The sequence below is a fragment of the Octopus sinensis genome, linkage group LG3 (genome assembly GCF_006345805.1).
Source record: "Octopus sinensis linkage group LG3, ASM634580v1, whole genome shotgun sequence".
Lineage (NCBI taxonomy): Eukaryota > Metazoa > Mollusca > Cephalopoda > Octopoda > Octopodidae > Octopus > Octopus sinensis.
The window spans coordinates 100,613,939-100,630,263 of record NC_042999.1 but is presented as its reverse complement, the minus strand read 5'-3'; the positions used below and the strand labels follow the sequence as shown (position 1 = coordinate 100,630,263).

At 34.6% G+C, this 16,325-nt stretch overlaps 1 protein-coding gene across 1 annotated transcript in view; it reads left to right on the top strand.

The window, feature by feature from the left end:
* Window positions 1-8,105, top strand: part of LOC115209288 (DNA mismatch repair protein Msh2) — a 32,549-nt gene extending 24,444 nt beyond the window's left edge. Inside the window, exons 20-27 of the mRNA XM_029777617.2 lie at window positions 638-733; window positions 1,622-1,686; window positions 2,551-2,718; window positions 3,721-3,812; window positions 4,523-4,677; window positions 5,448-5,515; window positions 6,153-6,266; window positions 7,870-8,105. Coding sequence (XP_029633477.1) covers window positions 638-733; window positions 1,622-1,686; window positions 2,551-2,718; window positions 3,721-3,812; window positions 4,523-4,677; window positions 5,448-5,515; window positions 6,153-6,266; window positions 7,870-8,022 — 911 coding nt within the window. The 3' untranslated portion in view covers window positions 8,023-8,105. The remainder of the gene's footprint in view (window positions 1-637; window positions 734-1,621; window positions 1,687-2,550; window positions 2,719-3,720; window positions 3,813-4,522; window positions 4,678-5,447; window positions 5,516-6,152; window positions 6,267-7,869) is intronic.
* The last annotated feature ends 8,220 nt before the right edge of the window (window positions 8,106-16,325 follow it).

The window sequence follows — 16,325 nt, the reverse complement described above, 5'->3', positions numbered from 1 at the left end:
TAAACAATTTCAGTTTTTAAAATGTTTGGGGACAGTATAAATAGCTAGATTGTTTCTTCCTTCTCAAACTACTATTTTGAAAAAAATTTAATGTAGACAAGAAAATCTAAAAATGCAATTACAGAATGAAGATTGTTGTGAAATCAAGATAAGAAAGTCAAAATAGCTCAAGAAGTATAGACTGTGTTGAAACCATATTTAGGTAGCATTGTGTAATAATGTTATAGAAATTGTAAGGCGGTGAGTTGGTAGAATTGTCAGAGAATCAGGACAAAAGGTTTTACCTGTTACCCTTCTAGAAGTCAATAAAATAGTACCAGTAGTTAACTGAATGGAGGTTGATTCATTGGAATCCCTGAACAACAAGCATTGTCTAAGTTAGAAACCATTCACCATCACCATCATCATTTAATACCTGTTTTCTATGCTGGTATGAGTTTGACAGGAGGTGGACAGCAGGAGAGTTTCCCAGGCTCCAGTTTGTCTTGTTTTGGCATGGTTTCTACTGCTGGATGCCCTTCCTAATGTCAACCACTTCACTGTACTTTTTATGTGGCACCATTATTGAGGATTATTTTGAAATTAGGTTGAATAATTTTCCAGGATATAACTTGATATGTTTCTGTTTTCCTTTTAGGATCTGGAATTATTCGACTGAAGGAGGCAAGACATCCATGTTTGGAAATGCAGGATGATGTTTCTTTCATTCCCAATGATATTGAATTTGAAAAAGGTAAGTCTTTACAGGTGCATCTACTAAGGCAATTGTTTATTTATGCAAACCTTGACATTTGTCTTTAGAAGGGGAGCTATCTTGATCAGTAGACTCTCAATCATGTGTTCTGGCACTGTGCTGTGTCAGGTAAAAATTCTTTATTTTTGTTGAATTAGTTTGCTTTACATATATGTTTATGCAATCTATAGCTGCTAGTTGCCAATTTACCTTGTGACTGATGAATTTCTCTGTTATATCAGTTATTGTTTAGAGGTAGATACAGCTCAGAGAATATTATGTTTATTGTACCTTTTATGCACCAAGATATAGATTATATGATGTAATTTAATTCTTTTTTTTTTTAAAAAGTACATTTATATGCTTCTAGTCGTACTTTAATTTTAAGAAAGATTGTGCAATTCTAAGACTTTGTTGGGCCTTATTTCAGTGTAGCATAGGTAAAAAGACTCTTGATCAGAGAGCTAAATATCGAAGCACCAAAAGATGTTGATAATTTAATCATCTTTTGAGTTGAATATATCTGAGGTATCGGTTGTTAAGGTAACCTGTTTCTAGTTCAGTATTCTACACTTCTGACATAACATAAATCATCATTTGCAAGATGGCTTTCTTCTCATAGCACACATAATCTTATGCAACTCCGCAAAATCACAATTCTTCACAGCAATATTACATGGACATGTTTTTAAACATTATCAGTAAGGATATTAGCAGAATTAACAGGCTACTTTGCATTATCAAAATTTGATCGAAAATAATGAGAAAAAAAATTTAGACAGGTATGTTGTTGTTAGAGGATGTAGAGACTAATTTTTTAAAGTAAGAGAGAAAAAAAAATATATAGGGTTTACCTAACCTAACCACATTTATTCTTTATCATTTTAGAGAAACGGATGTTCCACATTATAACTGGACCCAATATGGGAGGAAAATCAACATATATTAGATCTGTAAGTATCTTGTTTTTTGTTTTGAAGCCAAAATATTTGTTAATCAGTATTTAGAAAGGACAGTAAAATAACACATCTGACTGCTGTATCCATATTACAAACATACATTTCGTCTTTTAGTTCCAGTTTTGGTTATGTAAGCATGTTGTTATTGTGTAGTTGTAAGTTAGCTTTGAGTTATGACATGTAGTTAATCTGTGGAATGACTAAGTATACACACAAACCTGATTTTCAATTTTTCTTATTTCTCTACTGCCCACAAGGGGCTACACAGAGAGGGGACAAACAAGGACAGACAAACGGATTCTATCGACCCCAGTGCGTAACTGGTACTCATTTAATGGACCCCAAAAGGATGAAAGGCAGAGTTTGAACTCAGAACATAAAGACGAAATACCGCTAAGCTTTTCACCTGACGTGCTAACGTTTTTGCCAGCTGGCCGCCTTTTCAATGTTTCTGCACAGCTGAAGACTATACTTATTGCTCCTACATGGAGTGATGAATCTTATAAAGTGCAGTGTGATTGTCTGAAAATATCTGATTGTCTTTAATATCCAGTCTATTTCTGTATGTCATGTATATGTGTTATAACTAAAAATGTAACTCATAATGAGTTACCTAAGATTACGTAAGTTATGAGAAGTTAGTCCTGCAAACATCATTTTATGTCATGTGTAGAGTGTCTTATACTTAAAACAGGTGACCTTACTAACCAATACTTCTGATAGATTCAGCTACTAATAGCTCAAATATAACTGCAAGGATTGAATGAAGATCTTGTGTTGGGGATAGTTCTGTTATCTTTTGAATCTTGAAGTAAACTTTATTATTATTTCTATTTTTAATCCTCTTTATCTTTTTAGGTTGGCTGTATTGTACTTTTAGCTCAGCTTGGTTGTTTTGTGCCTTGTGATGAAGCAGAGATTTCCATTGTTGACAGTATTTTGGCACGTGTTGGTGCTGGAGATAGTCAACTAAAAGGTGTATCTACATTTATGGCAGAAATGCTGGAGACTGCATCAATTCTCAGAGTAAATTTTTTTTTTATATCGTTTATCTTCTGTTATTTAATTGGTATTTTATAGATAGCTATACTCTCTACAGGATAAGGTGAAAGATTTTCAATAAACATGTGAATCTTATAATTCTGCTTGTCATTGCATTACTTAGCCCGTCGGTAACACTTTCATGTGATTAGAGAAAAAGGAGAGAGAAGCATCCATGGCGTGAGGTAGGGGGAACATAATATTTATTACGTGGTTAAAAAAGTTAGTTGAAGGTAGAGGAAGAGTTAAAAATATAATTTTAGTAGAGGGGTGATGTTCTGATGGTGAGGTTAAAGAAAGGAAGAGAGTGGGAAGAGAGAGATGATGGTGACTGGATTGTGAAAAGGATATTTTCTTTTTTTTGATTAGACTAAGTTTTTTATATCACCTATCACTTAATGCATGTGCATAAGTGCAATTCCATGAAGCATTCATGCTTATTTGCATGGCAGATTTGCAATTTGACTAGAGGTTGTATCATATGTACGTTTTTTTTTCTGTGGGAAAAATGGGAAAATAAGAGTGGATATTTATTTTATGTGTGTTGTATTTTAAGTCTATAAAGTGCATTAAGTAATCGTATTCCAATTTCTTTCACTTTTCAATGAGTGACTATCTTTCCATACAGACACAACACAGGCTCGGCTTTCAGGTTTTTTGGATAAAGTTTTCAGAAATAACCTAATAGATTTACAATTAATTCCATGGAATATTCACAGGTTCTGCTAGTTTATAAATAACTTTGCAATGTTTTTGTTTCATGGTTGAGGATTATATTCCTTATGCTGTGATTAATGTTGGAGTTCAAGTCTTTTCTTTTTATTCTTTCCTGGAAATGATGCTGTATGCTGCCAAAGGATATATGAGGTTTCATAAATTAAGCATGCGCCAGATTTAACAGTGCAGTTTTGAGATGTAGTTGGAAACATTTTTGCGTCTGTAAATATCTGATTTTGGCATGTATGTCTTTATTTCTGAATTTTTCAGTCAGCATCAGAAAACTCTTTGATCATAATAGATGAGCTTGGAAGAGGTACCTCAACCTATGATGGATTTGGTTTAGCTTGGGCCATTGCAGAGTAAGTGGAGAATTTATGTTTTTAATGTTTTGCTAAAATTTGAAAGAAAAAGCTTTTCCAAACATTTAGATTATTTCAATTTAAACTGTAGAATTTGTTCTCTAGAAGTAAGCAATCCCATCATCAAAATCCCAAAGGTGCGAGATAATAAACGATTAATTCAAAATAATGCAAATAAATAAACATTACTTTCGATGGAGTAATCTGAATGTTAAAGAGTTAAATCATTTATGTTTAGTTTTTGAATTTCACTTTGTTGCTAATGGAATCTTTCAGCATATACCACAAAATCATGCACTGTTCTTCTTGTTTAGTCCACGAACATAGTGTGTATAAGATTATATAATGTATCCTTCCTTATTTTTCAAAATTACTGGATGTGATATAGAAATTTGTTTTTGTAAGATATTTTTTGATCTTCTGTTATCTCTTGTAATGCCAGCTGTTTGTAGGATTTTATTTTACATATATTTTACATATAACCTCTTAACTGCATAAATGATCCTGTGAAATTACAGTTGGCAAAGAATTCCATCGTAATTTGAGGAAGGTTGCCTGTAGCCCAGTCATACAAGCCTATAATGATTTTTTGAAAGAGCATTTCCATTGCATCAAAGATTGATACAGAAGTGTAAGAAGTTAAATGCAATAGCTGTGTTTCAAGCCAATTCTTTGTAACAATTGATTTTTATCTTCCATTCTCTTTCCAGATACATTGCTACAAAAATCAAAGCCTTTTGTCTTTTTGCAACTCATTTTCATGAACTAACATTGTTAGCTGATGAAGTTTCCACAGTCATTAACTCGCATGTAACAGCTCTGACTTGCAATGATACACTAACTCTTTTATACAAAGTTAAACATGGTAAGCAAATAGGTTTCAAGCTTAGCAAAGTTTTTCCTTTTTGTATTTCATCAATTTATTTAAAAGGTTTGTTTTTGATTCTGTTGAATCTTGTGAGAATATTAATACTATATTCTTGTCCTTATAATTTACACTACCAGAAAATTTTATTTTATTAATGACTTATAATATATCAGTGAAAATTTTTAAATTAATTCATAAAGGGAAAATTTGTTAAAGTTATCATAATTTTGGAGTTTGCACATCTGTTTCTTTGCATCTGCTGTGTTCTCTGGTGTTTTGGATAGATCTGTACTAAGCTAGATGGTATGCTGTGAACTTCTTCCTCAATATTTCTCCATTTCTTGAAGCAAAAGGACAGCTTATTCCCTATGACCTCTTCACAATACAAGGTTCTCAAATCTGAAAATGTGCTGCCCAGAATCGAACTTACAACCATATGGTCGTGAGCTGAATACCTCTAACCATGCACCTTCAGAGGCAAAAAAAAAAACAAATGTAAAACATATACATCAACCCCAGAGTAGTAGAACAGGTTAAACAATGATAGAAACTCATGCAAAGTACACAGGATAAAACATGGTCAAAATGTAAAAAAATTAAAACCATCCTGAATATGGAAAGCTGTTATCTAAGGTGTGGGCAGTTTCTAATTAAACACAAACTGAAACTAATAGACTTTTTAGTGTTGGCTTGTAAAATGTTAAATTTTGGTTTGTTCTTTAAATGTTAAGAATTATATTTCAGCGACTTCTTTCTTTATATTTTAGGAGTTTGTGACCAGAGTTTTGGAATACATGTTGCTGAACTTGCTCATTTTCCAAAACATGTTATAGAGGTAAGAACCCCACCTCTCTACACACACAAACTGTTTTGCATCCTTTTTCTCATTCTTGCATAGATTGAGGTGGTGGGTTAGGATTTTTTACAGCTGCATGCTCTTTTGCTGATAACCTCTTAATTCTTTTGACTAAGAGTGGTGACTAAGCAGTTTGCTTCATAATTATGTGGTTCCAGGTTCAATCCCACTAAACAACACCTTTATAGAATACAAATTTATTCCTCAGACTATTATAGCTATTATTGCCATTGTAGATTAGACAAGAATTGTGGTATTTTTAAAATCTATTCTTTTTGGGATTTTTTAAAGAAACCTGCATGGGGTGGATGCAGATGTCTTTAAAATAAAACTGGATCTCTTCTTGTCAGGTGTCCCAGATGAACCAACTTCACGGCAGGAGGTGCAGATGAGGGCAGCTGCATTGAACTCTCTCATGCACCAAATGGCAATTGCTAAAAAGCATTCGTGAAGTAAAATCATGTAGCAACACCAAATGGCGGTGCCCCAGCATGGCCGCAGCTTGTGAGCTGAAACTAGATAAAAATAAAAATATATATATTTTAACAAATTAATTTGATGTATAGTTATTTTAAGAAGGAAAAATATTAATGTCAATTGTATTTGTTTATTTTAGTTTGCCAAGAACAAAGCTAAAGAGCTGGAAGATTTTCAGAGTGTTGATTTGCAGGGTACTGACATGGCTGGTGATGATGAGCCAGCTGTGAAAAAACGGAAGTCTGAGAAACAGGTGAGTTTGGTGTCATATCTCTCTCTCTCTCTCTCTCTCTCTCACACACACACACACATACACACACAAAATTTTCTTATGTTATATTGGTGCAGGCATGGTTGTGTGGTTAGAAGTTTGCTTCCCAACTTCATGGTTCTAGGTTCAGTCCCACTGTGTAACATCTTGGGCAAGTGTCTTCTCTTATAGCACCCAGGGTGACCTGAGCCTTGCAAGTGGATTTGGTAGATGGAAACTGAAAGAAGCCCATTTTGTTTGTGTGTGTGAGAGTGTATGTTTGTGTTTTGCTGCAAGGTAATTATGAAATGATTGTCACTGTCATACAAGCAGTATCTTTCATTTCAAATATTCTGTGAGAACATGTCTGGGCATGGAGAAAATGTCACCTTACTTGGAAACAGGTGAATGGTTGGCAGCAGGAACAGTATCCAACCATAGAAAATCTGCCTCAATAAACTTTGTACAATCCATGCAAGCATGTAGAATGGACGTTAAAATGGTGGTGATAGTGCCATTGGATTCCAACTGGCCAATTACAGATTTCTAAAATGTTAATCACTGATTGTTTGCATTCCTGGTAGTGACTAAGGAGTGTAAGTAACTCAGTGGATTTTGTGCAAAGAGTACCACTTTTTTGCTGTATAATGAAAAAATAATATATTTACATAAATACACTACTGTCTTCTATGTCCTTCTCAATTATTCCACCCTCTTCTATGTCCTTCTCAATTATTCCACCCACTCCATATAATGTTGGGTAGTCATGTATCTTCTCTATAGCAAGACGTCTGTACTTGTCCCTCTGTCATACTATAGTCTTTAAACACTTATCATAAATCCATCTCTCCCTCCAACACCACCATTGCATATGAAGGACAAATTGAATAACGTAGTTCATGGTGTACAAAAAGATGGAATAATTGCTACTGAAACACTTTTCATCAGGTTTGCTTAATTAGAGTTGACCTGGGGTTAAACATTAACCAAGTATCAAAACAGATTCTGTGGGAAGGATGGAAATGAAAGTTTGGTTCTGATAATTCATCAGTGGACTAGTTTGGTTCTCAGTTGTGTTGTGCAGTCCTGTATAATAATGTAGCTGAGGAGACTGATCAAGTATCTTTAGGATTGCCTTATTAATTACTACAGGTACAACAAATTTTCAGATACTGTTGGTTCTGAACCTCTTATAATCCATACTAATCTACCCTAATGTACAGGCACCTGTATTTCATTTAATATTTGTTTAATTTAATGCATCGAGCTCGCAGAATTGTTTTCCTCCATCTTTATGTTCTGAGTTCAAATTCCACTGTGGTCGACTTTGCCTTTCATCTTCTTTCGGTTAATTAAATAAGTACCAGTTGAACACTGGGGTCAGTATAATCGATCACCCACTTCCCCGAAATTGCTGGCGTTGTGCCAAAATTTGAAATCAATATTTGTTTAGAGTGTGTTGACTGACCAAAGTGACCACCTCTGGTTCAGAAAAATCAGTAACTTGGAAAGGTTTTGGAACGAAGGGTTCCAGAAAAATCACTGTTGTACCTGTACTTAATTCAGCTGACAACCTCTTATTTTTTTATTTATATTTGTTTTACAGGAAGGTGAACGAATTATTGAAGATTTCCTGAAAAGTGTGAAGAATTTGCCTTTGGATACTCTTACAAATGAACAACTTAAAACTGAAATAAGCAACCTAAAAGCTGGAGTAGAATCTAAAAATAACCTGTATATAAAAGACATTCTCTCTTAAATTTCTTAAAAGAATATTAATTCTTTTAAACCTTTCCCTCCTGTCCTCTTTTTGGTCATAAAGCCAGTATTGATACTGATGTATTTTGGGTAGAGTGACAGTTATTTACTATTGGTACTCATTGTATTATCCATGCAAGGGTTGGAAATAAAATCAACTTGTGGGATTTGAACATTAGACCAATGACTGGATGGCAGATGGCATAGTGTCTAAAGTAAGTTCCTTGTGGGATTTTGTTGCATCACTATGTTCTGTGTTCAAATCTTGCCATGTTTGGCTTTGCTTTTCATCTTTCTATTCTAAACATGAATATTAGTAAAACTAATTTAATTGACTCCCCTACTCCAAAATTTGTGGCCTTGTTTCTTTCTATGTCAGAAATTATCATCATTACCATTATTATCCTGTTACAGATACATACTCTGCTCTTCTAAAGCCTTTCTACAGCTTTTAAAGTAGATTTATTCATGAGTTTTTTTTCCCCTCTTTATTTGTAGATATTTTACACAGATTATAGGGCTTACTATTTTCTGAACTTCACCAATAAAGATCTCAGGCAATTTTTCAATTCTGATTTCCATATCATATTCACAACTAGTACTTATATAATGTACCTATATTTTGTATTTTTGCTATTTCTATCATAAGGTTTTTATACTTAGAGAGTTTTTCAGCTACCTTTTACCAAGTTGTTTTTGTCATTTAGGTAAACCACATCAATTAGTGTGCAAAACCTGGATCTGTTGTCAATAATGATGGCTGTTTGGTTTGCTCTTATCTCTTTGTTGTATATACTTGTATATTCCAGATAATCTCAGCATTTTATTTTCTACCAAAGTCTCTAGGAATTTTTTGTACCATTTTTCTGCAACTGGAGGCTACTTTGAAGGCAGATAAGTCTTGTCAAACCCTCCACATATGTTACATTCCTGATTGTTTCAGAATATACCTCTTGTAATATCTATTTAGGAAACCCTGATTCTCCTGAATGGCTGTTATCAAACCACCAGTTTCCTTTTTTTGGGCATTTGTCAAGCTGTCAGTCATCTTTGAAGTTGTATTTGCTCTGTTGTTTCTGGCAATCCTGTTTAATTATTTTAGGAATTGTTTGTGAAGTTTAAATTCCCAAGCTATGTTCATATACTTGATTGTTCTCTGATTTCTTAAACTATTTTTGTTGTACATGTCATATCTGCAGTTCCTGGATTTTGAGGAATATGTGGACGGAGTACCTATTTCTGCTAAATAAATTTTATTATAAAGGAGATAGGTTGACCAAAGTGGTAAAATATCAGACAAAATGCTTAGCAACATTAAGTTAACTTTTATATTTTTGAAGTTAACCCATTCGTTACTATATTTCTAACCAAAATACACTCTGATGAGTTTCAATTAAATTCTAAAATAATCGTGAATTTAGACTAGTTTCATTAAACATCTGTAACTTTTTTTACTTATCAACATATTAATGTGATATTTGAAACATAATTAAAGAAAGAGTTTGTAATCAATTCTGTTGCATAACTTTTGTCTTAAAGTGACTTTAATTACAGGTAAATCCAGGTAAACTGAACAAAAAATAAAGATATTAAAATATTGTTGAAACAGTACCATAGAAAATGAATCATCAGCTAATATTCAATTGGGTATGCAACAAAATTTTGAGATAGAAGAATTGTGCACATCACTAGATCATCAGTTGAATTTAATGCACAACAGAATAGGTGTACCATAAAGGTGAAATAAGCTGAAATACCGGAATCCACCGCAAGTTTGACTGAACTAAAGAAATCGGTCAAAAAATAACATACAGCCCTGATTATGGTATGGAAATGATAAATTCTCAGCCATGCTGACTAACATTATTTTCCTTATATAAAAACGTGCCGGTGGCACGTAAAGAGCACCCACTACACTCACAGAGTGGTTGGCATTAGGAAGGGCATCCAGCCATAGAAACATTGCCAGATCAGACTGGGCCTGGTGCAGCCTTCTGGCTTCCCAGACCTCAGTTGAACCGTCCAACCCATGCTAGCATGGAAAGCGAACGCTAAACGATGATGATGAAAAACTAAATCCACAGCAGTACCCAGTATTTGCTTCGCAAATTTTTCAAACTTTGATCCCCCATTTTCTGTTTGTTTACATTTTGCGCAAGTTTGTTTCCGCAGTGATCGCTTCAAACAAGCATACTGAAAAAAAATAAAACTCTAATGGTTTTGCTTCCTAAGAAAGACTATGGATAGACTCTATCTCCTCAGAAAAATTGCTAATAAAAAACATTTTTAAAGTTTTTTCTTCATTCAGATGTAAAATTGTCTTTGCTGTCGCTATCGCTGCTTTTGGTTTTGCATACAGAAATATCCTATTCATTATTGTACACTACGAGCTTTTGTATCTCATTCATTCTTTTTCTCAATATCTCTTTATTTTCCGTTGAAAAAACATTAAATTTGGAATCACTGCTTGATAACATGAAACTCCTATCCATTTTCAAAGTTGAAGAAACATCAATGCCGAAAAAATGTGGAAAAGAAATCTCCCAAAATTCACTGAGTTCAGATATCACATCAAGCAATGTCGGATACTATAACTCAACTATTTACAAAGTGAAATCATGTATTTTTACAAATGCACTAACAAGATTTGTGCTTAAATTCACATTTAAATAACAATGGGTACTCTTGGCCAGGTTGTTCTTATGAACCAAAAAATTTTCAGCTGGCTACAGCCAGGTTCATATCAAAAGGATTAAATCCCATGGAGGTCAACTTTACCTTGCTTCCCTCTGGAATTGATTTAAATGACTAACTTTATTCATCATTAATATAAAAAAACTTATGGCCTTGTGCTTGAGTTGGAAATCGTTATTATTGAATTCTTTCATTGGCACAAGGCCACTTTGTGATGGTGGTGGGGATTCATTTATATTGAAACCAGTACTGGAGCACTTGATTGGTACTCATTTTACCAACAGGATTAAAGGCAAAGTCAGCTCTAATGGAAGTTGATGTCCAATGCTTTCATGATTCTTGCAATCACCTTTTTCATTGTAATTGCAAACATAATTCACCTCAGTTTTCTGTATACATTATTGCAGTGTCATCATCCAAAATCAGAACAAGAGAATTTTTTTCAGTTATATTCTGTACAATGTTTAATAAAAAGTTAGAATCAATGGTAGAAGATATACCAGAACAATGATACACAGTATTTTTAGACAATTGTCTATGGAAATTGAAGGCAGGGCTGGTGGGGAAACAATCTTTTGGGTTTCTAGGATTTTTTCCATCCACCATATTGGTCAGTACTATTTATTTTATGAGACAAAATACTATTCATTAGGATAAAGCTTTCATTCCTAAAGTTAAAAAATTATTTCTAGCTACTTTGTCAAAATCTTGTTCATTAGGTTTGATTGACTTGCCCTATTATGATCAAAAGCATTCCTGCTTTGACCATCATGTTTTTGGTTTTTTTAAGCAGAACATTATACATCTAAAATTGCATTTATCTAGCATGTTTTTCTGATCGTAAAGTATGATTTCAAGGAAATGTGATTGCTTTATCTAGCAAATTATTATTTCATGTCTGTTCTCACTGTGTCTTTCTCGGCATTTATCTGAAAAATACACTCATTCAATGTTATAGTTTTTGCTGTAAATGGAGTCTTCGATGTTTCTGTTAGTGCAGTTATGGAGAGATATGCAACATAGCTAGTGATCCTACAATATGTGCTTTATTAGATATATCATTTCAGTTCTATATTAGTAATTTAGATGTTTACACCATATAACTTTGAAAATACGTGTAATAGTTTCTTATTTCTTGTAATTTCCAATGAGGATTAATGTTGCAAATTTGATTTACAAGTTCCTGTACTGGCATATTCTCAGTTAAGTCTAGCTTTGTATAGTAGTTCACTAGCAAATTTTTTCATCTTGTCAGTGATACACCACATAATTTCTTCTGTTTTTGCAGTTATTTTGTGGGCTTTGTTTCTTGTTTGGTTTTAGTTAGCATTTCTACTTCATGTCAGGCCTGTGAGGTCTTGGTTTTGTGCCTTTTTGTCACTCATTATCATCATCATTGTTTAACATCCGCTTTCCTTGCTAGCATGGGTTTGTCAGTAATACCCAATATTTTCATACATGACTTGACTTTGGTCTGCACCTGCCGTAAGTTCCATCAATATTCAGAACACATACCTAATTGATCTTGTTTTTTCTCATTACTTGTACATACCAACACATTTGCCTGTCTTTATGTTTTCTTTTGCCCCTTATAATTTCGGCCTTTGAAGTCAAAAATACTTATGTTGAAGCAAATTTGGCTAGTTTGTTTGAAAAATGAGTGTTGAAAATTTGTATAGTCATCTGTTTCTTCACATAAATAAATATAAAGGAAAGCTGTAATAATTTGAAGAATAAATTTGTATTTTATGAAAAAAAATTTTTTTTTTATTTGTATGCATAATGGAATATTACTTTGTTTTTTATTTCCTACATACCACCAAAAGGTAGATCAGTACCAGTTTCAGTGGTACACTGTTTCAATATGATAATACATGTACTTCCAAATGTTCATATACAATGCAGGTTGAAATCAGTCAGCAATTTACTCAATGAAAAGTAATTTTCAATTGCAACATTCATAAAAACTAGGTTTGAGTTGTTGAGAGAACTAGTGTGTTCATAAACATACTTGAAACATTAGCGGTGTAATTCATATATTCCTGATACTTTTTTTTTTTTTTTTTCTTACATGGCTGTATGATAAGCTTGCTTCCCAATATGATTTTGGATTGTCCCTCTGCATGGTATCTTAGGCAAGTGTCTTCTGCTATAACCCCAGACTAACCAAAGCCTTGTGAGCAGATGTAGTAGATGGAAACTGAGAGAAGCCTTGTTTCCCACCAGTGTTGGTTTGTTTCCATCTATGTAATTTATTCTCCGTTAACCTTCCTGATACCACTATATAGGTGTAGTAGTCACAGGAAGGTTTGTGTATGGAAGATGTGCAGGTACAATAAGCACTAAAAATGCTCACATTTTTACAAGTAATCATGTTTCTAGAATCGAGACATAGGTGCAGGCGTGGCTGTGTGGTAAGAAGCTTGCTTCCAGACCACATGGTTTTGGGTTCAGTCCCACTGCATGGAATCATGGGTAACTGTCTTCTGCCATAGCCTCGGGCCAATCAAAGCCTTGTGAGTGGACTTGGTAGGCGGAAACTGAAAGAAGCTCACATATATATATATATATATTGTCCCCACCATTGCCTGACAACCGATGCTGGTGTGTTTATGTCCCTGTATCTTAACGGTTTGGCAAAAGAGACCGATAATAAGTACTAGGCTTACAAAGTATAAGTCCTGATGTTGATGTCTTTGACTAAAGGCGGTGCTCCAGCATGGCTGCAGTCAAACGACTGAAACAAGTAAAAGAAGGACAATAGACTCCCTCAAATGCTTGGGGCGGGGGTCATTAGAAGTAATAGATAGCTTTTGTTACCTAAGAGACCAAGTTAGCAGTGGTGAAGGAAGTTCTGAAAGTGTAGTTGCTAGAATAAGAATATCTGGGCGAAGTTCAGAGAGCTCCTACATTTGTTAGTAACTAAGGACCTCTCTCTTAGAGTGAAAGGCACATTGTATGATGCTTGTGTACGTACAGCTATATTACATGGTAGTGAGATATGACAGTATAAGTGGCTTCAGATGTGTGCAAGAAAGAAGACTGGTGGTTTGGTTGGGTGAGGACGGCTGACCTAATTGGGGAAGGGGTAGACCCAGGAAGTCATGAGATGAAGTGGTTAGAATGGATTTTCAGATGCTGGGCCTCACTGAGGAAATGACAAGGGACCAGGAGATGTGACGATTTACTGTACTTCTTGATAAGACATGTCAAGCTGAGTAAAATTGCTGTCTTCCATTCATACTGGCATGCCCTTTCAGGTGCCGGTGCCACATAAAAAGCACCTAGTAAACTCTGTTAGGTGGTTGGCGCTAGGAAGGGCATCCAGCCTTAGAAACCATGTCACAATAGACAACTGGAGTGTGAACTGCTCCAACGTCAAAACCGTCTAACCCATGCTAGCATGGAAAGCAGACATTAAACGATGATTGGTTTGGTGAAAAAAGACCTATAGAATAAGTACCAAACTTTAAGATATAAGTCTTGGGGTTGTTTTCTTCAACTAAACCTTTCATGGTGGTACCCTAGCATTGCTGCAACCCAATGACTAAAACAAGAAGCAAAAGATAAGAGTAGATGGGATGTTGCCGAGATAAAAAGAAATCAACTTGCGGGGAATAGAGATACAGCAAACTGAGGTCAAACGATCGGATTTAGATATGCTGAATCATTCAAACTAGGACTAGAAGTAATAATTTACATCCGAATGAACTTTTGGAAATTGCTCAACTTAAAGGGGAGAAAAAATGTAAATAGTCTGCAGACATGAAAAGTTTAGAACTTCAAAACAAAGGGAGATAACTTTGCTTAATTCTTGCTCCTTGTACATTAACTATAAACAGCGTATTGTGAAAATTGAATGTAATTTTTCCCACAATAAGAACTTATAGATATAGCATATACCAATGAATGTAACTAACATAGAAATATAATGCTCCCAATATCGCCCGCAGTTCCTGAATATTCTTCATGTTTGTCACTTGTGGTTACGCCATGACTTATCGTTCATAGTTCCGCAATATTGTTTTAGTATAATTTTTTGACCTGTCTTAGTTTTTGGACTGCAGTCATGCTAGGGCACCCTCTTGAACTGTTTTGTCGCTCAAATTGCTGCGAATACTTCTTTTGAAGTTTGGTAAATACCCAGTTAATCTTGTCTTGCCACCGCTCAGTTTGTCAAGTTGTCACACATGTGACAATGTTCCACCCAATTGTCTCAGCCAGCCCGGGCTAAAGTAGATGTCGCACCCTAACCCTCAATGAACACAGTTGCAAAGCGAACCTCTTAACCACAAACTATGTCTGCACCTATAAAAGAAGGATGTTTGGAAAACTTAGATGTTGTAACCTCAGGACCCTGAACACTTGTTCATAAAATTTTACAATATAATACAAAACACAAACTGTTTATGAATTGAAATAAAAACACGAGAAAATGCTTGATGTGAGAAATCTAGATCAGAATAATGTAACATGCTCCTTAAACATGCATAACAGTGCTCTTAGGGTCTGCAACTACCTGTGACCAATGATATATACAGATACAAATTTGTATGAGGGGAATTCTGAAAGAAGTTTATATCCACAACATTCATATTCGTTCCTAAATTTAATTACGAGTAAGCATGATTCAAGAATCTTAGAGACACCCGGAACAAAAGTAGAAGGCACTTGCCAAAATCACTCATAAATGAAAAATGTTCAGGGAACTTTGATGTTGTAACCTCAGGACCCGAACAACTCTTGCTAGTGTGTTCATATAGTCTTGATGAACTTTTTAATCTCATTCACTTATAGTTCTCTAGAGAAAGAACGTTTAACAAATAAAAGTTTTCTTTAGATGAACTATAGGCCCACTAAGCATGTAGCTGTCAATAAACAGAGGGCACAACTGGGAAGTTGTTAAATTGTCTAACTACAGGTGTCTCCTAGATGGGAATGAGGTTGGTGGCTTCTACTGCAAGTGATAAATCGTAATCTTGGACTGAAGATACATCTTAAGTTGACAAATAAGACGAGGAACAATCAGTCACTATCTTGCAAAATACGTTTTGCCAAAATTCCTGTACATTAAGACATACATTAGAAACACCAAATCTATGGTTGCTCTTAAAGTAGGGGTATAATAAAAAGGAGTGGATTAGAGGAACTTTGGAGTAACAATAAAGGCACACTCAGTGAAAAGTGAGCCAATGACGGCGCTTCACGGTAACACGACCTGCTAGAAATAGCAACCAAATTTTCCCCAAATCACACTCTTGCATCTTTAAAAAATTCCATATTGTAGTCCTTGATATGCAGACATACGAGATGCATTGACAGAAACAATCAAAGCCGACATAGGATTAAATAAAAACATCTACTATTTTACACATTACGTATTTAGCAATTTTATACGACCGTCCCATGTTTTTTTTGTATATCCAAAACTACTACACTGTGCAATGTGTCCTTTTCTGTTTAGATGTCGGGGGCAGATATGATAGCACGTTTTTCAAGAAATAAGAAATAAAAGAGGGACTTAAAACTTGTCTCTTCACACGCGTTGCTGATTACAGAACAATGCCTATCTGTACACCAAGTAAATTGAGAAGTAACGTTTTCTTGAGT